Genomic DNA, 20848 nt, shown 5'->3' on the forward strand with positions numbered 1-20848 from the left:
TGCTCTACCTTGCATGGCAAGTGCTTTATCTACTGAGCCATTCCCTACCCATGCACATCATTTCTAAAAGTCACAGTGAACCACAGAAACAGGGTATAAGAAGGGAAGGAGGAAACAAGGAATGAAAGAAGCTGGGATAGGGAGAGGGATAGAGGAAGGGAAGGATGGAGAAGAGAAAGTCTACATACTAGAACTGCTCATTGTGTTAATGAAACTTTTAAGACTTTTCAAACTTTATGTCTCCTCCCAACTATCCCTTTTCCTTGTGTTGCTAAAATTAATGAAATGAGATGATTGCCATGGGACTCTACTTTTTGTATGTCATGAGGAAGCTGTAAGACATTGTGTGGGACTGTGGTGGTTGGGGAAACAGAAGTGTCTAGAGGTGGCCATGAAACAAATCCAGGGAAGACTGTTGGGCTTGTTTTTTTTTTTTTTTTTTCTTTATAAGTAATATGAAACTGTAGTTTCCATCAGTGTTTCTGGGAGTAAAAAAGAAAAAAAAGTCTCCCTGAATGTCCTGGTCCTTTCTCGTCTCCCTACTTCCATGTTCCTCTAAGCACACCGCTCAGGTGATTGCATAGACAGAATATTACTTCTCCACACCTCAAATGCATTTTTCTTCTGTGTGTTGTTGAATAACTAACAATTGTACTTAGTTCATCAGGGTATAAGGCTCTGCTTTAGAACTTTCTTGTATCACTATTATCTTTTATAACTTCTGAGTCCTTAGGAACATAAAATATTGTTGAACTAAAGAGTATGAAAAGGTTCACTAAAGTGTGAATGCCGAGCATGCCATGAGTATTCTTGGGAAAGACACTTTACTTCTTACCTCTTTCCCCAAAGGCTACATTTCTTCACCTGTTTGTTAGACATTAATATTGCAGGGGTATTTTTAAGGTCAACTGAGGGCCCAGCACCCTACCACTTTCTTAGTGGATGTTTAATAAATATGATCCCATTGTCCTTTCTCTCACCTTTGTTATACATAGCCAGGGTGAAGGTTAGCACCTGTCTAAATTACTGCAGTATCACATTGGAGTTACCCCAGAATAAAATACACACAAGTAAGGAGTCCTGGCAAAGTACTTATTTGGCTTGGTGAGAGTAATTGCTAGTTTACTTCCATTTCCAATAATATTTTAATCCATATACCTTGTCAGTTTATTCTTAAAACCTATTTTCCTCAAAGAGCATATTTCATGTAAGAACACAACTGCTGTCTCTCCTACCTGTTTGTAGTTAGAATTCATTTGATCTGCAAAGTATTTCCTGCTCAGTATTTTTATTTTTGTTCATTCATTTGTTTATTCCTGTTTTCATTCATCAAATGATTACTGAGTGTTTACTATGCACTAGAAACTATTCCAGGCAACAGAGCTACATCCATGAACAAAACAGTATTGTTGTTAACAAGTGCATGAGGGAGACTTACTAGGGACATCTAAGTTGAGTTCCTTGAAGGGACTTGTTGCCTGGCTTTTCTTTCTAGTCTGCCAGCAGCTCACCCTCCAGTGTAGCAATCCCGTCACCAGTCCTGATTACTGTAACGGTGGACCATCTGAGGGTGAGGATAAGAGCTTTGCCTCCTACTTGATTTGAACCAAACCCCAGCGCCATCAACAGACCCCTGCTCTGTTCAGTGATGGTGGCAGCAGCAGCCACTCATCATGATCCTTTATGCTTTAAGAGTAGACCCATGCTTAAGACCCTGGTCTGAAAGAACAACTGTGAATTCAGTGAACTCTTCAACCATTAAAGGTGCTGTTTATTAAGGTAATTATGCAATCCATACGTACTATACTATCTGCCTTTTCATGTATTCCTGAAGCAGAATATGTGCTGTAAAAATTTCATCTTCATTTTGGTATGTGTGTGTGTGTGTTGAAAATCAATTTTAAACCCAAGAAACATTAAGAATGTTGATGGGAGTATGCTGTGTCCTGTAGCTTAGTACAAGTCGCCAGGTAGTTATGTTCTATTTTTCATTCAAGTATTCCGGGCAAGGTACGTATTCATAATGCTCACTTTTATACATTAGCTATTGATTACTTTTAACTGAAAAATTAAGAAAAGAGAAAAGCTTATTCCATTCTGTCACAATGCAAGTGTTCCCAGAAATTTTCTGAATCTGTCACTGCAATAATATTGGTCCCCAAAATGAAATAATAGACATTTTATCTATTTGCTACAATGTTTGTCTCATTAATGATGTTGAAACTGCATTGCTGAAAGTAACATGAATGATACTTTTTAAAAAATTCATTTTTGTAGTTTATATTCCAGTGGTGTGGTGATTCGTGGCCTGCTTCCTTCTCTCACTCCCCCATCCCTCCCTCTAACAAGATCCTTAACTAGCTTGATCATTCTGAAGGGGAAGGCGGGTAAGGTACTGAGTGCTGCACATGCCCTTGTGTATGAGTTCTCATTTGAAGAACAGTGCACATCTTTGAGAGTTCACTGCCCTCCTTATTTCATTAATGGTAACACTGAGTCTCAGACCATTAAAATAATCTTATCCCAGTCACATTAAGCATGAGGAGCAGATCTGGGATCTGACAGAGAACTTGCTGATTCTTCCCCTGCCCCATGTTTATTTAGATGAGAACACTTGTTTTCACTTCTTTTTTAAAAACTTTTTTGTTTATTTTTATTTGTTTATTTGAGAGCTACAGACAGACAGAGAGAGAAAGAGACAGAGAGAGAGAATGGGTGCGCCAGGGCCTCTAGCCACTGCAAAGGAACTCCAGATGCATGCGCCCCCCTTGTGTATCTGGCTAACTGGGTCCTAAGGAATTGAGCCTACAACCAGAGTCCTTAGGCTTCACAGGCAAGCACTTAACCACTAAGCCATCTCTCCAGCCCTCCACTTCTTTTTAAGGTGTTTTTGTTTCTGTTTATTATAATGACTATGTTCATTATCAATGACAGAAAATCCTAGTTGGAGAGAATCAAAAAATAAGTAAAGTTAGAGGCTAATTTCTCAAAATTAAATGAATTCTAAAGGAATGGGCTAACTAGTCTGAATGTGCCAGAAGCTGTCACACAACAGTCATTAGGTGGCCTTGGGGTTTGTTGCCAGTCAACTAGGAACCTGTCAAACCGTTCCTAGTATTGCTAAAAACAGAAAACATGACTGGGGATTTCTCACCTCTTGCAGTGGACATTCTACTTGTAACACCACTGTCATTTTCCCTTGCATCCCAACCATCCATCACCATTGACCATTTTCTCTGGTGCCCATTACCTGGCCTCTGCAGCCGAGATTAGACTGTAAACATAAGGAATGAAGGTGAGAGCTGTCCCAGCCCAGTCAGTGCACTTTTCAGGATTGAGCAGTATCCCCTGTAACACTGCTGACAGCATGTCCCAGGCTACTGACTGTAGGAAGGAAGGCATGTGAAGAAAAGAGATATGGATTTCACACTGAGAATACTGAAATGCCAGATCAGTCCTGGGGATAGAGACATACTGACCTTGTGAGTTCTGGCCAAGGTCTTTTTGGCTCTGCCTGCTTTATCATATATATATTTATAATATATATTATATATAATATGTACATAACATTTATTGATTACTGGATTGATGCTGTTCACTGGTGATTCTATCTTCATTCATTTTGTGCTATTACAGCAGACTGTCAAAGACGAGTAGTCAGTGGTCCAGGAGGATAAAAAGCCCAAGTTAAGGTGTTATCAGGAGCTTTTCCCTGCCTAGTGCCAGAGTGGAAGAGCAAAGAAAGGGTGAGGGATGGAGAAATGGCTTAGTGGTTAGGGTGCTTGCCTATGAAGCCTAAGAACTCATGTTTGAATCTCCAGGTTCCACATAATCATATGCACAGTGACACAAATGCACAGTGTTACACATGTGTCTGTAGTTTGTTCCCAGTGGCTGAAAGACCCTGGCTCACTCATTCTCTCTCTCTTCCTCCCTCTCTCTCTCCACCCCCATCACTCTTTCTCTCTCTCACTCAAAAATGAAAAAAAAAAAAGTAATAATAGTAAATAGAAAGGATGAATCACCGTCTCAAGCCTAACCTTTTAGAAGTAACTACTTCAGCCTTGACCACTCACGAGCAGTCCTGGCCTGGGTGCAGATCTCAAGAGTGTTGAATTGGAGACTTAGGTCCCAGTGCATATGTGTCAGGGCCACATTCAGAGCATAGCATTTAGTACCTGTGTGTGGACATTTGGTCTGCAAAGAGGATGTTACATCACAGGCAGTGAGGCTGCATGTGAGGATGGAGCTAGAAGAGTATATGAGGTTCTTGAAGTGGAATTTTGGTTACAGTATGAAATAGAATGAGGAGTATCTTTTTCCATGTTTCTACCCCAACTTATTTTGTGTTTCAGAACATTTTGTGAATCACTAATAACCCTTGTGAGGCCCCTAGGGTTTAGAGAACATGAAGGGAAATTGAGTTCATGGCCTCCTGCACTGTCATTGTGATTGCATTTCCACAGCCAAGTCTTTCTGTTACTGACTCTATGCTTTATTTTTGCTTTTATGTCTAATCTTTTGTTATTTTTATTCCTTTTGTCATTGCCCTAAATAAATATTTATTACCCATACCTGCTACCTATGAGGCTTTGGGGAGATAGAAAGAAAGGCTTGGATTTGGTAGGCTTTGAACACTTACAGTCATGCAAGCACCTTAACCGCTAAGCCATCTCTCCAACCCTACAGTCAGGATTCACATGTTTTCTCCTCTATCTCTGATAACAATCTGCCCACCTAGGTCTCTATTTCTTCATTCTTCCATCCCATGTACATGTTTTTAACCCCTGTATGTTCCTTTCTCTTTGCTGTGATGAAACACCCTACAGAATCAGCTTAGGGAAGAAAGTCTGTTGGTACTTTCTGGCCCAGATTGTCATGGTGGGGAAAGCATAGCCGGAGTAGAAACCTGGCATCACATTATCACACCGGCAGGGAGAAAGCAGAGGTGAATGCGTGTGCTCAGCCAGCTCTCTAGTTTTGATGTAGTCGAGGACCCTAGCCCCTAGAACGGTGCCTCCCACAGTTAAGTTCAGTCTGCCCACTTCAATTAACCTAGTCTGGACTTGCATAAAGGCTAACCTATGCCACATAATCCCTCACTGATTATTCTAGGTCCTTTCCATTTGATAATCAGTTAGATCATCACAACCACTTTGTAGCAAATTGCATTCTAGGTGGGAAAAACATAGTGTAAACATTGGTAAAACCATACAATAATAATAGAAACGATATATGTTAAGGTTCATGTGGATGGTCTCTGGTAAAATTATTATTAATGGAATGTTTGATTCCTTGAAAAGGAATTTGGCTGTTTTAAATGAGAATAGGAGAGGAGGGGAAGGTCTTTCATGTGTGCCCTGTGTTGTGCACTGTGCACAGAAAGAGGTGTTTACCAGAGTTGGTTGTTGATGTCTGCATTGACTTATTGAGTCTCTAAACTCATAGTACTTTAGTATACTTAGAACTCACCCATTTCAACTCATATCATTAAAAGCAATGCTCCTATTGAGTAGAATAATATGCTATTTTTTTTGTTTTTATCTCATAGGAAGTTGTGTTTTCCAGAGTGTAGAGTATAATATTATTTTCCCTGGACACATCTCCTTTGTGATTCACTTCTGATTAGATGTCATATCCTTGGAAGGAAATTGTACATACATAGGATACATTTATTCTTTCTATCCTGTTTGTAACTATACTTCACGAGCTTTGGAGGAAATTTTTCATTGAAGTAGTATTGTTTCTCTTGATCGTTTTAAAGAGTTAATTAATTAGCTAATTAATTAATTTATTGATTATAGTCAATCCACAGTGTTGGTCATGCAAAACACCCTTATTGCCATGGTTATACACTTCCAGCCTTTGTGTTAGTTTTAATTCCTTCACTCTGCTTTTGCTTTAATTACCAAAATTAGCAGGATATTAATTTCTCTGGTGCTGAAATAGTATTGCAATATGTTTTTTTTTTTTTTTTTCAGAATGTGAAGAAACAGATCATGACTTTGGATTAAGGGCTGTACATGAGATTGTATTTCTGTTATTCTTACGAAAAACTGTGCTGTGATTAGTTGGTGAAAACAACTGATCTCAATGGTGTCTGTCTAGACGTGGGGCCCCAGGGAAGTCTGATGATCCAGGATATAGATTTCTGAAGCTTCACATTTTCTTTCTGTCAGTTTCCAAGATGCCTCAGAGACCCTCTGTTAGATAATAAATCAAGTGAGATTTGGTTGTGTTTGATATCATGCAAAGCACTATAATGAGAAAGAAAATGCTTAACTTGGAAGAAATAAAGGACATATTGTAACTATTGATGTCTATGTTTTTGAAGAAAAATAGCATCTACCTTGTGTGTGTGTGTGTGTGTGTGTGTGTGTGTGTGTGAGAGAGAGAGAGAGAGAGAGAGAGAGAGACGAGAGAGAAATGTATTGTAGATATGCATGTGTATGCAAATACACATTCCCCATGCCCTTGCTTGTGGATTCCAGAGGGAGACATCAGGGGTCCTTCTCTTATGCTCACTTATGAGTCTCCTAGAGACGGTCTCTCTCTCAGCCCAGGGATGTTGTCTGTTAGCGAGTTCCAGTAATTTCTTTTCTCTGACTGCTACAGTCTGGGTGGACAGCAGCACATGGCCCTGGGTAGCTTTTCACCTGGGTTGTGGGGAGTTGTACTTGGCGGGTTTCAGACTGAGTGGCTCTTATGCTTATGTTGCAAGCACTCACCCAAATCCATCTTTTTTTTTAATTAGGGATCTGAAGCTATTGAGAAATAACATGAGGTAGATGGAAAGTGGAGTTCCACTTTTATTTTTATTTTATTATTATTTATGGACATGACTCAGTGTGTAAATAGCACATGTTTGGTACCATCTTTACCTTCATTCCTGTCCCCCTCTCCAAAGGTACCCTCCTCTCTGGGGATGCTGGTTATTCAGATGGGGATTGTGGGCTGCACATTTTGGGTGCAGCCCTCAGTTATGGGGAAGAGGAAATATCTCTGTACATAATGTCCCAACTTGTGCCTCTAACAACCTTTCTGCCCTCTCTTCCACACATATCCCTGAGCCATATTGGGTTCATTTTAGGTCTACTTCAGTGATGGACGCTTGGGAGCCTGTGTCTCTGGATCTCTGATTTGGTAGAAATTGAGTGTCCTATGTGTCTATCTCCTTCACCCTTGTGCTGATATCAGGTTCACTAAGAACGTAGCACTCTTGCTTATTTCATCAATTACTCTATGGTTTCATCTGGGGCCCTGGTGAAGTGCGATGGGCGGATTCTCTCTTCAGGTTCTGCATCCATCTGAAAAAGAGAAGCAGATTCTCCAACAGAGAGGGAATCATTGTTAGTTTTGAGAGAATTTAATAGGTGTAGGCCCTCCTGTAGCACAAGATTGGTAGGAATGTGATATTGGAGAGAGAACTCGTTATTTGGATATGATTCTCACTTGTTTCCCAGTTCCAGCTGTGGGTTCCTTTCCACTGAATGGATCTGTTAGCTGTTGGTCACCCACCATGGCTGTGTGCACTATTGTACTTGGGTCAGCATCATGTCCGGTTATTTGATGCTGAGTAGCTTAGACCTCAAGATGCTTGGACAGATGTTGGCCATTTCCCCCCAGTAGCTCGTGTAGCACCTTCTGGCACAGACGAACTAACTGTCTGGGGACTGGCTCTCTTCCAGATTCCAGCCAGGTCTCTCCATGTTCTGTATGGACAGCACATGGGGTCTTTTGCAGTAGGCACTTACCATTAACCTTTGGTGGGTCATCAAGTACTCAGACAGAAGTCTGTCTTCCTTTGGAAAACTTTATAGTTCTCTCTGATCAATAGCTCATTGTGGCTGTTAACCTGGTACTGGGAGTTACAGGCCAGCACCTAGGGAAAAGAAGAAAGTAAAAGATTGGTAATTAAAAGAGAAAGAGAAAGAGAGAGATAGATAGAGAGAGAGAGAGAGAGAATTAAGGTTAGGCTTCATCTTACCCTCTCCAGGGCCCTTTGATTCAGGTGTTCCCTCTAAGGTCCTGATGAGGGTTCAACCTTTTAGTCTGTCTTCCAGGATATAGGGTTTTATGGTACCAGTTCCATTTGGGTCCAGTTTTGTGTTTCCTCCCCACCCTTACCCTCCCTTCCAGCCCCGCCCTCCCTGTTGTCCGTTCTTTGAGATGCCTATCAGGTTAGGAGCTGTAGATGAGTGGGACCATGTGATGATTATTTTTCAGTGATTGGGTAAGTTTGCGGAGAATGATCTGTTCCAAGTTCAACCATTTTTCTACAAATTTCATTATGTCACTTTTTTTTCTAACTGCTGAGGAGAATTTCATCGTGTAGATATACCACATCATGGTAATCCATTCATCCAATGATGGACATCTGGGTTGATTACAGGCATTCTACTTTTATACTGGCAATAATAGCTTTGAAAGAAATAACCTAATTTAAGAGTCAAACAGGCTTGCCTACTGAACATCGAAATTCAAATTATTCTCACTAATAGCAGGTGCCAAGAATCTTAATTCCTTTTCTGACAAGACAGATTCTTTATAGATAAACCTTCTCCCACCTCCTTCTACTGAGGATTTAGCCCAAGGCCTTGACCATGCTCCAGACGTGCGCTACCACCCAGGCATACACTCAGCCAAGCCAACTAAGCCTTTCCCAGCTATAGGCATCCATCTAGTTTCCAACATGAGATAAGAGATATGTCCTGCTATTTTTTTCTAAGTTTTTCCCCAAGGAAATGTTTTACTACTTCTGATCTGAATGAATTTTCATGGAAGCCAGAGTTTATTTTATTTAAATTTTATATTAATGGGTTTAAAAAAAAAAAAGACCACGAGGGTTGGTGCTGGTGAAAGCAATTTTCCTAAAACCAATCTTTTCACATTCTAAACTGTTTGTAATTGGGATTTTTTCCTAAACCAGTCACCTGTGCATGCTCTCTCCTTCCTGAAAATTGTGACCATAGATTGCTGTTGTTTTAGCCTGGATGAACCATGGCTACTCCCTGCGCGGTCACCCTTTGAGATTTCTCTCAATTACCAATTAAGGACCATTTGATGAAGTAAGGAATATGAGTCCTGGTTAGCATTTAGCCACCTTCTGCCTAAGTCTTCTGACAGCATGAAGAATTCAGCCATTTTAAACTTTGCAGAATGGCTCCCAAAATGTTGTAGGAAAAAAACTGGATGGAATGTGGAATACTCCTTTATGAAAGCTGACTGCAATTTGACATAGGAGGACATTGTTTAGAAAACAAGGATATTAGCAACTCTAAATCCGAGTCATGCTGAAGAGCTAACTGAATAGTATGTTGTTTTAAGAGTTGTTTCATATATTTAACTTCCTTATATATTTTTTGAATGTGCATGAAAGATTTATGGCAAACATTTATTTATTTAAAAGCTAAGGAAGTTAATTTAATCAGATAAAATATTTTTTATTTGTTGTTTTTTGAGGTAGGGTCTCAGTCTAGCCAAGGCTGACCTGGAATTTACTATGTAATCTCAGGGTGGCCTCGAACTCACAGCGATCCTTCTACAATTGCCTCCCAAGTGCTGGAATTAAAGGCATGCGCCACCACGCCCAGCTTAAGAAAATATTCTAATGCAAGCATTATATAGTTTACTTTAAGCTACACCCCTTCCTAAGTAGTAACTAAAATCATAGTCTACTTTACAATCAGTGGGGTTTAGTGCTACTGACAATATGTCAAGTAAGGGCTGGGGAAATGGTTGGCTAAGGGGCTGACTGCTTGCTGTGCAAGCCTGAGAACCCAAGGCAGCCTGGGATGGCTTGAGTTAGGTCTCCAGCACCCACTTAAAGACCGGGTGTTGTCATGAGCACCTGTCACCCAAGTCCTGTGGGGAATAGCACCATGAGACGTCGCCAGCTCATGGGTCAGCCGGCCTGACTGAAAGTGGCAGTGTGTCGTCTCATGGAAGCAAGGGAAATGTGACAGAAGGAGGTATCTACTGTTCTCTGGCCTCCTCATGCACAGGGCACATGCATCCATCCACACGTATGTACATACACTGTGCACACACACCACACGCCATACTACACGTACACCTATGATAAATAAATAGAAAATGTATTGGTTAGGTTTATACAGTCCTGTGCCTCTACCTGTATATTCTGGGGCAGCTTTTATTCTCACCTGTTCCTTCCCCTGAATATTCTCTGTGCCCTACTATCCAAGGTAAGCACTGGTGACTAGAGATCAAAATTTTCGCCTTACCTGAGTTGTAACCTTGAGCTGTTGCTTTCACTCTGCCATCGAACCTTCCTCAGCTTCCGCATTCTCAGTGCTGAGTGATCCTCCTGCTGCAGTGGTTATTCAAGGGAGAAAGTTTGGTTCATATCGTACAAAAGAATTGTACATATGGAAGGTGACTTTCGAGATGGTCCTCATAACAATGTAACCCTCAGGTAGATGGGCTTGGATTGTCTGTCTGTACAACTTCCAGTGAACTAAATCTTCTGTTGTTGTTATTTTTCTCAAAGGGGGTCCTGATGACAACTTAATTGAAGGTGGAGGAACAAAGTTTGTCTGCAAACCTGGAGCCAGAAACATCACCGTTATATTCCATCCATTACTAAAGTAAGTCAGTACTTACTGATGATCAATACTTTCGTTATTTATGCTGATGTGCTGGCTGCCAATAGCCCAGGTAGCATAGAAACAAGTCATGAGGGAGAAAACTTGTTTCATTTTATAGGGTTTCACAATGAAAGCTAGTCAATAGAACAGATAATGTCAGCCCGAGTAGCTGCTTGTTCTCAAAGGTAATGACTATGGAAACCTTTCATCTGACTTTGTTCGGTTTCCCACCCCAGCCCCATAAATCCTCCCCCACTTCCTTCTCCCTTCATCTCACTTGGATCTGTCTTAGTGTCTGTCAGACCGACATGCACTGGTAAAGTCTAGCCTGCCCCTGTGTTGGGGAATACATTTGCACTGCCCAAAGTCTTGTTGCTGTGCTCCTATGTGTCCTGCTGCTGTCTCGGTGCTACAGGCACAGAAATGAGCCACTGCAACAGAAACCTAGCTCATACCGACACTTACAAAGGGGGCATGGCGGCACGCACCTTTAATCCCAACACACAGGAGGCAAAAGTCGGAGGATCTCTGTGAGTCCCAGGTTTGAGGACAGCCTGGAACTACATAGTGAGTTCCAGGTCAGCCTGGGCTAGAGCGAGACTGTACCTTAAGGGAAAAAAAAAGTTTCAAATGCTTACTTTTTGGCTCTTGTTGAAGTCAGATTGTGGGGAAAAGAGATTTATTTTGGCTTATAGGCTCAAGGTGGAAGCTGGCAGGAAAAACAACAACATGAGCAGAGGGTGGACATCACCCCCTGGCCAATGTAAGGTGGACAATAGCAGCAGGAGAGTGTGCCAAACATTGGCAAGGGGAAACTGGCTATAACACCCACAAGCCTGCCCCCAACAATACACTGGCTCCAGGAGGCATTAATTTCCAATTGCCATCAGCTGAGAAACCTAGCATCCAGAACACCTAAGTTTATGGGGGACACCTGACTCAAACCACCATAGCTCTTTAGAGGAAAAACTTGTCAACTCATTGTCTGTCTTAGTTACACTAGTGACTCTTATCTTTTGTTTCATTTCCCATATTTATTTATTTTTATTATTTTTTTTAGTTGGCACATAGAGATTTAGGTATCATTCATTCTGGCCCTTTTCTAATACAATTATTTTGGTTGATTCTCAAGACTATTTTTCTTTTTCAAGTGAGCAAAACCCCACAATTAATATTTCCAACAATTAAAAGATATTTTCAGAGTCAAATGTATGGCTTTATATATTGAAAGAATTTGACGGTGACCAGACTTAAAATCTATTATGGTGCTCATTTCATTGTGATGGTAAAATTGGAGGAAAATAAGATTGCATTGAAAAAAAAAAAATCCAAGCTCTAAATACTTTTTTTTTTAATTTTTTTTTTATTTTTTGAGTTTTTTGAGGTAGGGTCTCACTCTAGCCCAGGCTGACCTGGAATTCACTATGGAGTCTCAGGGTGGTCTCGAACTCATGGCAATCCTCCTACCTCTGCCTCCCAAGTGCTGGGATTAAAGGTGTGCGCCACCATGCCCGGCTCTAAATACTTTTAAAGAGATACTTTTCTAGAAGTTATAAATGGGCACTTGCTCAATGGCTACAAGCTTTATTTTACATAGAAACATTTCTAGAAATCTGTCATGTAACAGTGTGCATATAATAGTTAACAAAATTTAGGATGATACATATAATGTTTTGGTTATTTGTTTTGAAAATGCATAAAAATTATTAATATAGACAGGATGACATGATGTTTTCATCCATAAAATATCTTGTGAAACAAGATTCAATGTATCTGTCTCCTTAGATAGTTATCATTTACTTACATAGTATACTTAAAATTGATAAAATGGAAAATTTAACATGCTTATCACAGTTTATGAAAGGAAATTTGATTAAGATATAAAATATAACTTTAATCTTACATTTTCTCTGTAAAAGGCTAAGTTTTATGTTAGAGAAAAGAAACTTTTCAATTCACTAAAAGGAGTATCAAATAACATTAACTTTCTAAAATGTTTCCCATAATCCTTTTGACATTTGAAATAACAGCTAAACAAAACCCAATTTGGCCAGAAATAATAATGGGTACTTTTATAAAACATAGGCAGATTATTACTGGAATTTTCTTACCTTTTTAGTTGCTTTGACCTTGTATATTGATACTATTTTGACTAAGTTAAAAGTCTGTTATGTTGGTAACCATTCCCTGCATTGTACTTTATTACTTTCCCCAATTAGTTTCAAATGTAAAATACACAAATATATAAACTTTAAAACAATTTTAGTATATTTTTATTTATTTATTTGAGAGCAACAGAGAGAGAGAGAAAGAAGCAAGAGGGGGGACAGAATGGGCACACTAAGGCCTCTAGCCACTTGTAAACAAACTCCAGAAGCGTGTGCCCCCTTGTGTATCTGACTAATGTGGGTCCTGGGGAATTGAGCCTTGAACCAGGGTCCTTAGGCTTCACAGCCAAGTGCTTAACCACTAAACCATATCTCCAGCCAAATATATAGACTTTTAAAAACCTGATTTTCAAAAAAAATTTTTCACAAAATGTTTTTTAAGAAATCTGTTTTAATAACCATTTGCAGCAAGTAAATTTACTTAATTCAATAAGTACAGGATTAAGAGAAATAACGATATTTCTCTTTTAGTTGGTAGCTACAATATATGTTCTATATAATAAGTAAGTTATAGCATAGAACTTCTGTGTTAAATGATGCTGTTAATATTAACTGACTTTAGTAATTTGTTTAGTATTCATTCTCTTCTACAATTACAATTGATTTCTACTTAGTGTTGTTAATTGTTAGGAAAATGGGAAAATTTCTTGATTATTATAGGCAATGTCTAACCAAGATTTACCACCATCATTTACTATGAAGTTATGCTATAGCTTGGGTAAATGGACTCTGTGTGTACATTTATTTCAAGCGCAGAAAGAACTCTCTAGAGGCTGCTTAGCACTGTCGTCAGTAACTGTTTCCCAGGAGATTTTCCCTAGCAAGTGTTTTTTAATGTACAGTAAAGAGATGACTACATCTCAGTAGTTATTTCATACTTAAAAGTACATTTCTTGGGCTGGAGAGATGGCCCAGTGATTAAGGCATTTGCCTGCAAAGCCAAAGGACCCAGGTTTGATTCTCCAGGATCCATGTAAGCCAGATGCACAAGGTAGCACATGTGCCTGAAGTTCAGTTGCAGTGGCTAGATGCCCTGGCATGCCCATTGTCCCTCCCCCACCAATAAATAAGTGGAAATAAACTGTTTTTACATGGACTTCTTGTAGCAGACTGTTAGAGTTTAATGTGTTGTAGTTTTTTGTTTTTTTTTTTTTTTTTTTGAGGTAGGGTCTCACTCTAGCCCAGGCTGACCTGGAATTCACTATGTAGTCTCAGGGTGGCCTCGAACTCACGGTGATCCTCCTACCTCTGCCTCCCAAGTGCTGGGATTAAAGGCATGCGCCACCACGCCCGGCCCGTAGTTTGTTTTTCATGCTGCTTTGCTAGAACTTGGTTTTCAGGACCTGGTGCGACCGGTCATTTCACCTGTTCTATCCTTACTCTTGCTCAGAATTTCAGTTCATTATTGGTAAGAACTGCAGGTTTGTTGTACAATGTAGTTCATCATTCTTTATGTATCTGTTAATACAAGTAAAAAGAATATTATGTGGTCTGCAAGGTAAATTAATTCTTTTCTAAGCAAGTGACCATTATGGCCTTACATTAACCCTTGGCAAAAATTCAACCTTTTCTCTTTAAGTGCATGGTAGCATTTCAGCTGTGATCTCATAGTGAACCTGTGGAGCCTGAAATGACTTAGGTCTTGAAGAGTTTTGTTGGTTTTTTTTTTAATCTTAATTTTTTATTTTCCAGCTTCTGCTGGGTGTTTATATTTCTTTAGCTTACAAATTTAGTTTTGTAATTAGAAGAATTATCATTTATGTAAATAGTATATTTACACACAATTGACTTGTATTATGAGTTGACTGTTTAACTGCCAATAGTCATAGTAATAATGTTTATAAGCCTGCTATTATTTTAAAAGATTATGTGGCAAATGAGATAAAAATCATGTAAGGATGAAAAGATGGGGGCCTGAGGATTTTATCTTTAAACTGAAAATCATGAGAAGATATCTTGGTGCAAGGCCAGACACTTTTACAGCAGATGTTCTCACTAATTGTTTTTATTAGACTCTGATTTTGTGTGAGGTCTAAGGAACCAAACTAAGACTATTTTCTTATTTACAAGAAACTCATGGGTACTTGCTTGGCTTCAAATGGTACCTGGGTGACAGAGTTAACAAGCCTGGAAAAACAGACACTGGAAAGGATGTAACCTTACACCTGTTGGGAAATGTATTCATGAGAGCTTCTCTTAAAACCAGAATGACATTTTTTAAAAACCACACATCTGATTACCCATTTGGAATCTTCTTCCTAATACTATTCCTGAGTGTTTCTCTACTTTTTATCAAATGATTCATGCCCCTGTCTCATCCCAATTTGCCAGACTTTTTTTTTTTTTTTTTTTTTTTTAGTTTTTTTGAGGTAGGCTTTCACTCTAGCTTGGGCTGACCTGGAACTCATTCTGTAGTTCCAAGCTGGCCTAGAACTCACAGTGATCCTCCTTGCTCTGTATTCCAAGTGCTAGGATTAAAGGTGTGCACCACTATACGTGGTCAAGCTTTTTAAAAATTGATTGTAAAAGTAATATTTATTTGTTACTTACATCATGATTTAAAACTACTTTCAGGGCTAGAGAGATGGCTTAGCAGTTAAGGCGCTTGCCTGCAAAGCCAGAGGCCCCAGCTTCAATTCCCCAGAACCCACATTGGCCAGATTCACAAGTGGACACATGCATCTCAAGTTCATTTGCAGTATCTAGAGGCCCTGGCACACCCATTCTCTGTCTGTCCCCTCCCTCCCTCCCTCCCTCCCTCCCTCCCTCCCTCCCTCCCTCCCCTCCCCCCCCCCTCTCTCTCTCTCTCTCTCAATCTGCTTGTAAATGAACTTAACAAATTTAAAAAAAAAACTACCTTCAGAATAAAGTTCCCAAACATCAACTTCTCTTATCATTAACTATGTAACTGTTGATAGTTATATGAATAGACTGTTTAAGCATATGTGTTACTGCTTCTTTCTTCTATCAGATAGTGAGCTCAGGTATTTTTCTCCCTGGATGGGTAAAACATTGTCCCTTTGTTACTTGTCCCCTGTGTCTAACATCACTGGCACACTGTCTTCCCAAATTTTACATACAGCTTTGAGCACTTCATCTATGAAGAATGCTTTTTTCATAATGTCATCCAGCTGGCAGTGCCTCTTTATAGCCCAGAGGTTTTTCCATATTGAAAGCTCTGGACCACCCTTCTGAGAGCTCTACAAAGAAGATTCCCATTACATATAATTTTATATATTCCCAGCAGTTGTTTGTGTTGTCCTGTCATAAAAAGATTCTGCAAGTTCTTCCATTCTTGTAACCTTGCCAACTCAATTTTGTACTCTCCTCATAATCATAGGGTACTGGTAGCAAATGTATTTGGCTTCCAATTTGTTCACCCCCATAACCTCTGCTAGGCCGTTGAGATGTTTATTTAATATTGTTTCTTACTTCCTACCATCTGGTCAGTCTTGTGTCTGAGATAGATGCGGTATAACATCACCTTGCTTGCTTTACTCTTAGTCTACGTAGACAGTGTGAGCACATAAGCCCTCAACGAATGTTTGTGATGACAAGAGGTCATGTAATCACTTGACTGCCAGTGGATTAATGAACAAAAATATAGTGAAACAGATTTGTATGTTAGCCACATCACTGTGAATTATAGTTCCCTTACATGTAAGCATAGAGTGGGTTGCTATGGATGTTGATTTCTGCATTTTAATTGTCATGATCCTGTGACTGGGATATGCTCATATGCTTAGGGAATCCAGAGGCCTGACATTTTAAACTTAAAAGTTCACGTGCCAAGTGGGTTTTACGGTGTGTTATTGCCTTTGCTTTTTTGTTTCAACTTGCTTTGAAGGGCATTTGACTCTTGGTCATGAGTACTTTCTTATAGAAAGTGGGTTCCTATAGTTAGTCCTCTGTAGCCTTGACTTGGCAAAGGCAAACAGATTGGGGGGATAATGGAGAGTTGCAAAACAGTTATCTAGGCACAAACATGTTATCTAGCTCTAGTGTTTAGTAGACACACTATTTGCATGGTCACTGTTACCAATCATCCTTAAGAGCAGGTAGCCATTGAAATCTTCCTGGGAGAACAAAACTGAAGTGTTTATTGTCCAGCAAACAGTGGACTAGCACTGGGCCAGTCAAAGAATTTAAACTTTCTTGACAAACTGGACTTTTACTGACGGACAGTATCTCTTCCTTTTGGCCAGGTGCCTTTCATAAGGGAAAAAGCAGTAAAGATAACAAGTAACTGTAATTGTAATGTTGGTTATGAGAAGAATACCATCTAAAGAATGGTTTTTATCCAATGTAGAAACTTCCAATGAGCAAAAGTAATTGTTTCCACATTACTCATGCCTGTGATGGCTAGGGGGCTAGACTTGATGACACACGGGGCTGAAAGGTTCCAAAAGCAACTGTGTTCCCAGTCACATGGCAGTTGTCATTGTTTTATTTTATACTGTTTGGTTATTATTTTTATGTATTTGAGAGAGAGAGAGAGAGGCAGATAGAGAGAGGGAATGGGCATACCAGGGCCTCCAGCTGCTGCAAACAAACACATGCCTTAATTATGATAGTTACCACATCATATCTCATCAGCACTGCCAGGTCAAAGGCAGGTACAATTCCTAGTTCTACTTAAGAAAAGCAACCACTCATCACAACAGATTTATTGAGCACTATGTTTTGCTTAGTCTTCTTCATATCTTGATTAAATGTATTTCACCTTCATGGAATTTAGTGCAGTGGAAAAGTCAAACAATAAATGAGAAACTATATACACAGAAAACAGAACCAGCTGTGGGAGTTACAGAGACACTGAGAAGTTAGGAGTCTGTAGTGAACAATTTAAGCTAGGGTTGACTTGGAGGTCTTTCTGAGAGCATGACACTTTGTCAGACCCGATAAACAAAGTGACAGAAGAAGCCGTCTGAACATGGGACACAGCACTTTGGCTAGGAGAAATGACAAGAGAAAAGGGAGAAACTCACTGTTTTCTAAGAACACTAGAAGACCTGCGGGTGCTAGGGGTGTGTTGTGTTCCACAGGTGTGTGTGTGATCCACAGGGGGGTGTTGTGTTCCACAGAGGGGTGCATTTTCCACGGGAGTATATTGTGTTCCACAGGGGTGTGTGTTCCACAGGGGTGTGTGTGTTCCACGGGGGGGTGTATGTTCCACAGGGGTGTGTGTGATCCACAGTGGTTTGTGTGTGATCCACAGGGGGGTGTGTGATCCACAGGGGGTGTGTGATCCATGGGGGGGGGTGATCCACAGGTGTGTGTGTGATCCACAGGGGAGTGTTGTGTTCCACAGAGGGGTGCATTTTCCACAGGAGTATGTTGTGTTCCACAGGGGTGTGTGTTCCACAGGGGTGTGTGTGTTCCACAGGGGGGGTGTATGTTCCACAAGGGTGTGTGTGATCCACAGTGGTTTGTGTGTGATCCACAGGGGGTGTGTGATCCATGGGGGGGGGTGATCCACAGGTGTGTGTGTGATCAACAGGGGTGTGTTTGTTCCACAGGGGTGTGTGTGATCCACAGGGGGGTGTGTGATCCACAGGGGGTGTGTGTGATCCACAGGGGTGTGTGTGATCCATGGGGTGGGGTGAACCACAGGGGGGTGTGTGATCCACAGGGGTGTGTGTGATCCACAGGGGTGTGTGTGTTCCACAGGGGTGTGTATGTTCCACAAGGGGGTGTGCGATCCACAAGGGGGTGTGTGATCCACAAGGGGTGTGTGTGATCCACAGGGAGGTGTGATCCACAGGGGGTGTGTGATCCACGGGGTGTGGTGATTCACAGGTGTGTGTGTGAACCACAGGCTTGTGTTTGTTCCACAGGGGGGGTGTGATCCACAAGGGGTGTGTGTGATCCACAAGGGTGTGTGTGATCCACAGTGGTGTGTGTGTGATCCACAGGGGAGGTGTGAACCAGAGGGTGGGTGTGATCCACAGGGGTGTGTATGATCCACAGGGGTGTGTGTGATCCACGTGGGGGGTGTGATCCACAGGGTATGTGTGATCCACAGGGGTGTGTGTTCCACAGGGGGTGGGGGTGTGATCCACAGGGGTGTGTGTGATCACACACAGAAACACAGACAGAGGTGTGCTGTGTTTCACAGGGAGGTGTGTTTCAGGTTATGAGTGGACACTTTTACTCAGTTACGATAACAAAAAGGCCTTTTGCTTACCTAGGGGGGGTATTTGTTCAGAATTATAAATAATTATGAGGCTATATTGGAAACTTGCAAAGGTTCTGAAGATACAGAGAAAGCCTGATCATACTGGTATTCAGGAATTATTATTAAGACTTACCACTAGACTTGAAGTATATGGGGCTTTCCTACCTTTGACAAGTAAGTTTAGGGTGGTGAAAATGTCCCGTTTCTCTCAACAGTGACACATCCTGAAATGGAATATATTACTTCCCAGGGATACCAGGCAAACGCTATTGTGGGGTAAATCTATTGAGGTTTCATTAAAGTATTATCCTGCATGCTAGTTCATATATATCAGTGCTTTTAACAGATACTTGGTACTAAACCATAAATTACTGTTTTCTACAGAAGAAATAAATGGTCTAGTAGATTGCTTTGCAGAAGGCGTGGTGTAGATTCTTCTCTTTGTATTGTCCCCTTCCTCTTCCTCCTTTGTCCTATTCTCTCTCTCTCTAATAAGATTTTCTGCAAAATCTATCAAAGTTGACTAAGAAAATAACTGTGATTAATCACTTATAAACCACATTCAATAGTCTAAGCCTAACCTAGCACAAAAGGTCATTTTATTGGTACTAAGTCATGTGTCTGAATGAATGAATTTGATTAAAAAAAAAATCTTAAATCCTTAAATAGCTAACCCATGTTCCTGTAACATCCTGGGCTTCTTCCCTTCTCATTCATTTTCTTTCTCCAGTCCTTTCCTAACTCTGCTCGCATAGTCAGAGAATAGAAATGTGTTATAGCTGTATGTGCCCCATGTGTGAGGTGCATCAGAAATGCTTCACGAAAGAATTAAATAAGCTGTAGGAGTTATAAAGGTATGATGTCTTCATATGAAGAAAAATATACATGAAAAACAAATATATCCACCTGTTCTTCAGGTTAAAGATGGTATAGCAGCCCCCCTTATCTATCAGGACACATTTATGGTCTCCAGTGGGAGCCACAAGTCACAGATGACACCCAAGCGTGTGTGTGCACACACACACACACACACACACACCACAGAGCTTTTGTTCTGTGCATATATAGTATGGTGAAGTTCAACTTATAAATTAGGTTTAGGTAAGAAAATATTTTACAGGTGAAAAGTTAACAATAAATAACAGAATAACTACAACCATATAAATAAAATTATTAAAAACCTATGGGGGGCTGGAGAGATGGCTTAGGGGTTAAGGCATTTGCCTGTGAAGCCAAGGACCCAGGTTCAATTCCCCAGGACCCACATACGCCAGATGCACAAGGGGCACATGTGTCTGGAGTTCGTTTGCAGTGGCTAGAGGCCCTGGCAAACCCATTCTCTTTCTATCTGTCTCTCTTCTCTGTAGCTCTCTCTCTGATTGCAAATAAATAAATAATTTTTTAAAGAAACCTATGAATGACGTTTCTAGAGTCTTAAATTAATTTGTTCATACCGGTTCACGCTGAAACTATGGGAATCAAAAAGGTAGGTGAGGGGGGCTATGCCTGATGTGAATTTATTTTTGTATGTTTTATCCTTTGTTGTAATTAAGAAATGTTAACTATGTGAGAAAATGATAGAACTATTAATGAGATGTTTGGAATTTACTAGTTTTCAAAGCTTTCTTCTTAAAGTACTGCTCTTTGTTTCTCAGATCCATATTTTAGTTTTAGTCATTATCAGAGCTGATATGGTTTTTCCTTTTATGTTTCCATTCTGTCACTATATATTGGAAGTTTGTAGTTGGTGCATGTATCATTCCTTAATGAATTATTGATAACTCCTTCCAAGTTTAGCAAGCGTTTTCTGATATAAATCTACCTTTAAATATATATTTAACAATTTTTTCAGGTTTGTGTTAGCTTTTTCCCACTTTTATGTAGAGCATGTTTAA

The 20848-nt window shown here is 40.2% G+C and overlaps 1 protein-coding gene across 1 annotated transcript in view; it reads left to right on the forward strand.

The window, feature by feature from the left end:
* Exoc4 (exocyst complex component 4) overlaps positions 1–20848 on the forward strand; it is a 771875-nt gene that overhangs the window by 312768 nt on the left and 438259 nt on the right. The window contains exon 10 of the mRNA XM_004661198.2: positions 10511–10607. Coding sequence (XP_004661255.2) covers positions 10511–10607 — 97 coding nt within the window. The remainder of the gene's footprint in view (positions 1–10510; positions 10608–20848) is intronic.

The sequence above is a fragment of the Jaculus jaculus genome, chromosome 10 (genome assembly GCF_020740685.1).
Source record: "Jaculus jaculus isolate mJacJac1 chromosome 10, mJacJac1.mat.Y.cur, whole genome shotgun sequence".
Classification (NCBI taxonomy): Eukaryota; Metazoa; Chordata; class Mammalia; order Rodentia; family Dipodidae; genus Jaculus; species Jaculus jaculus.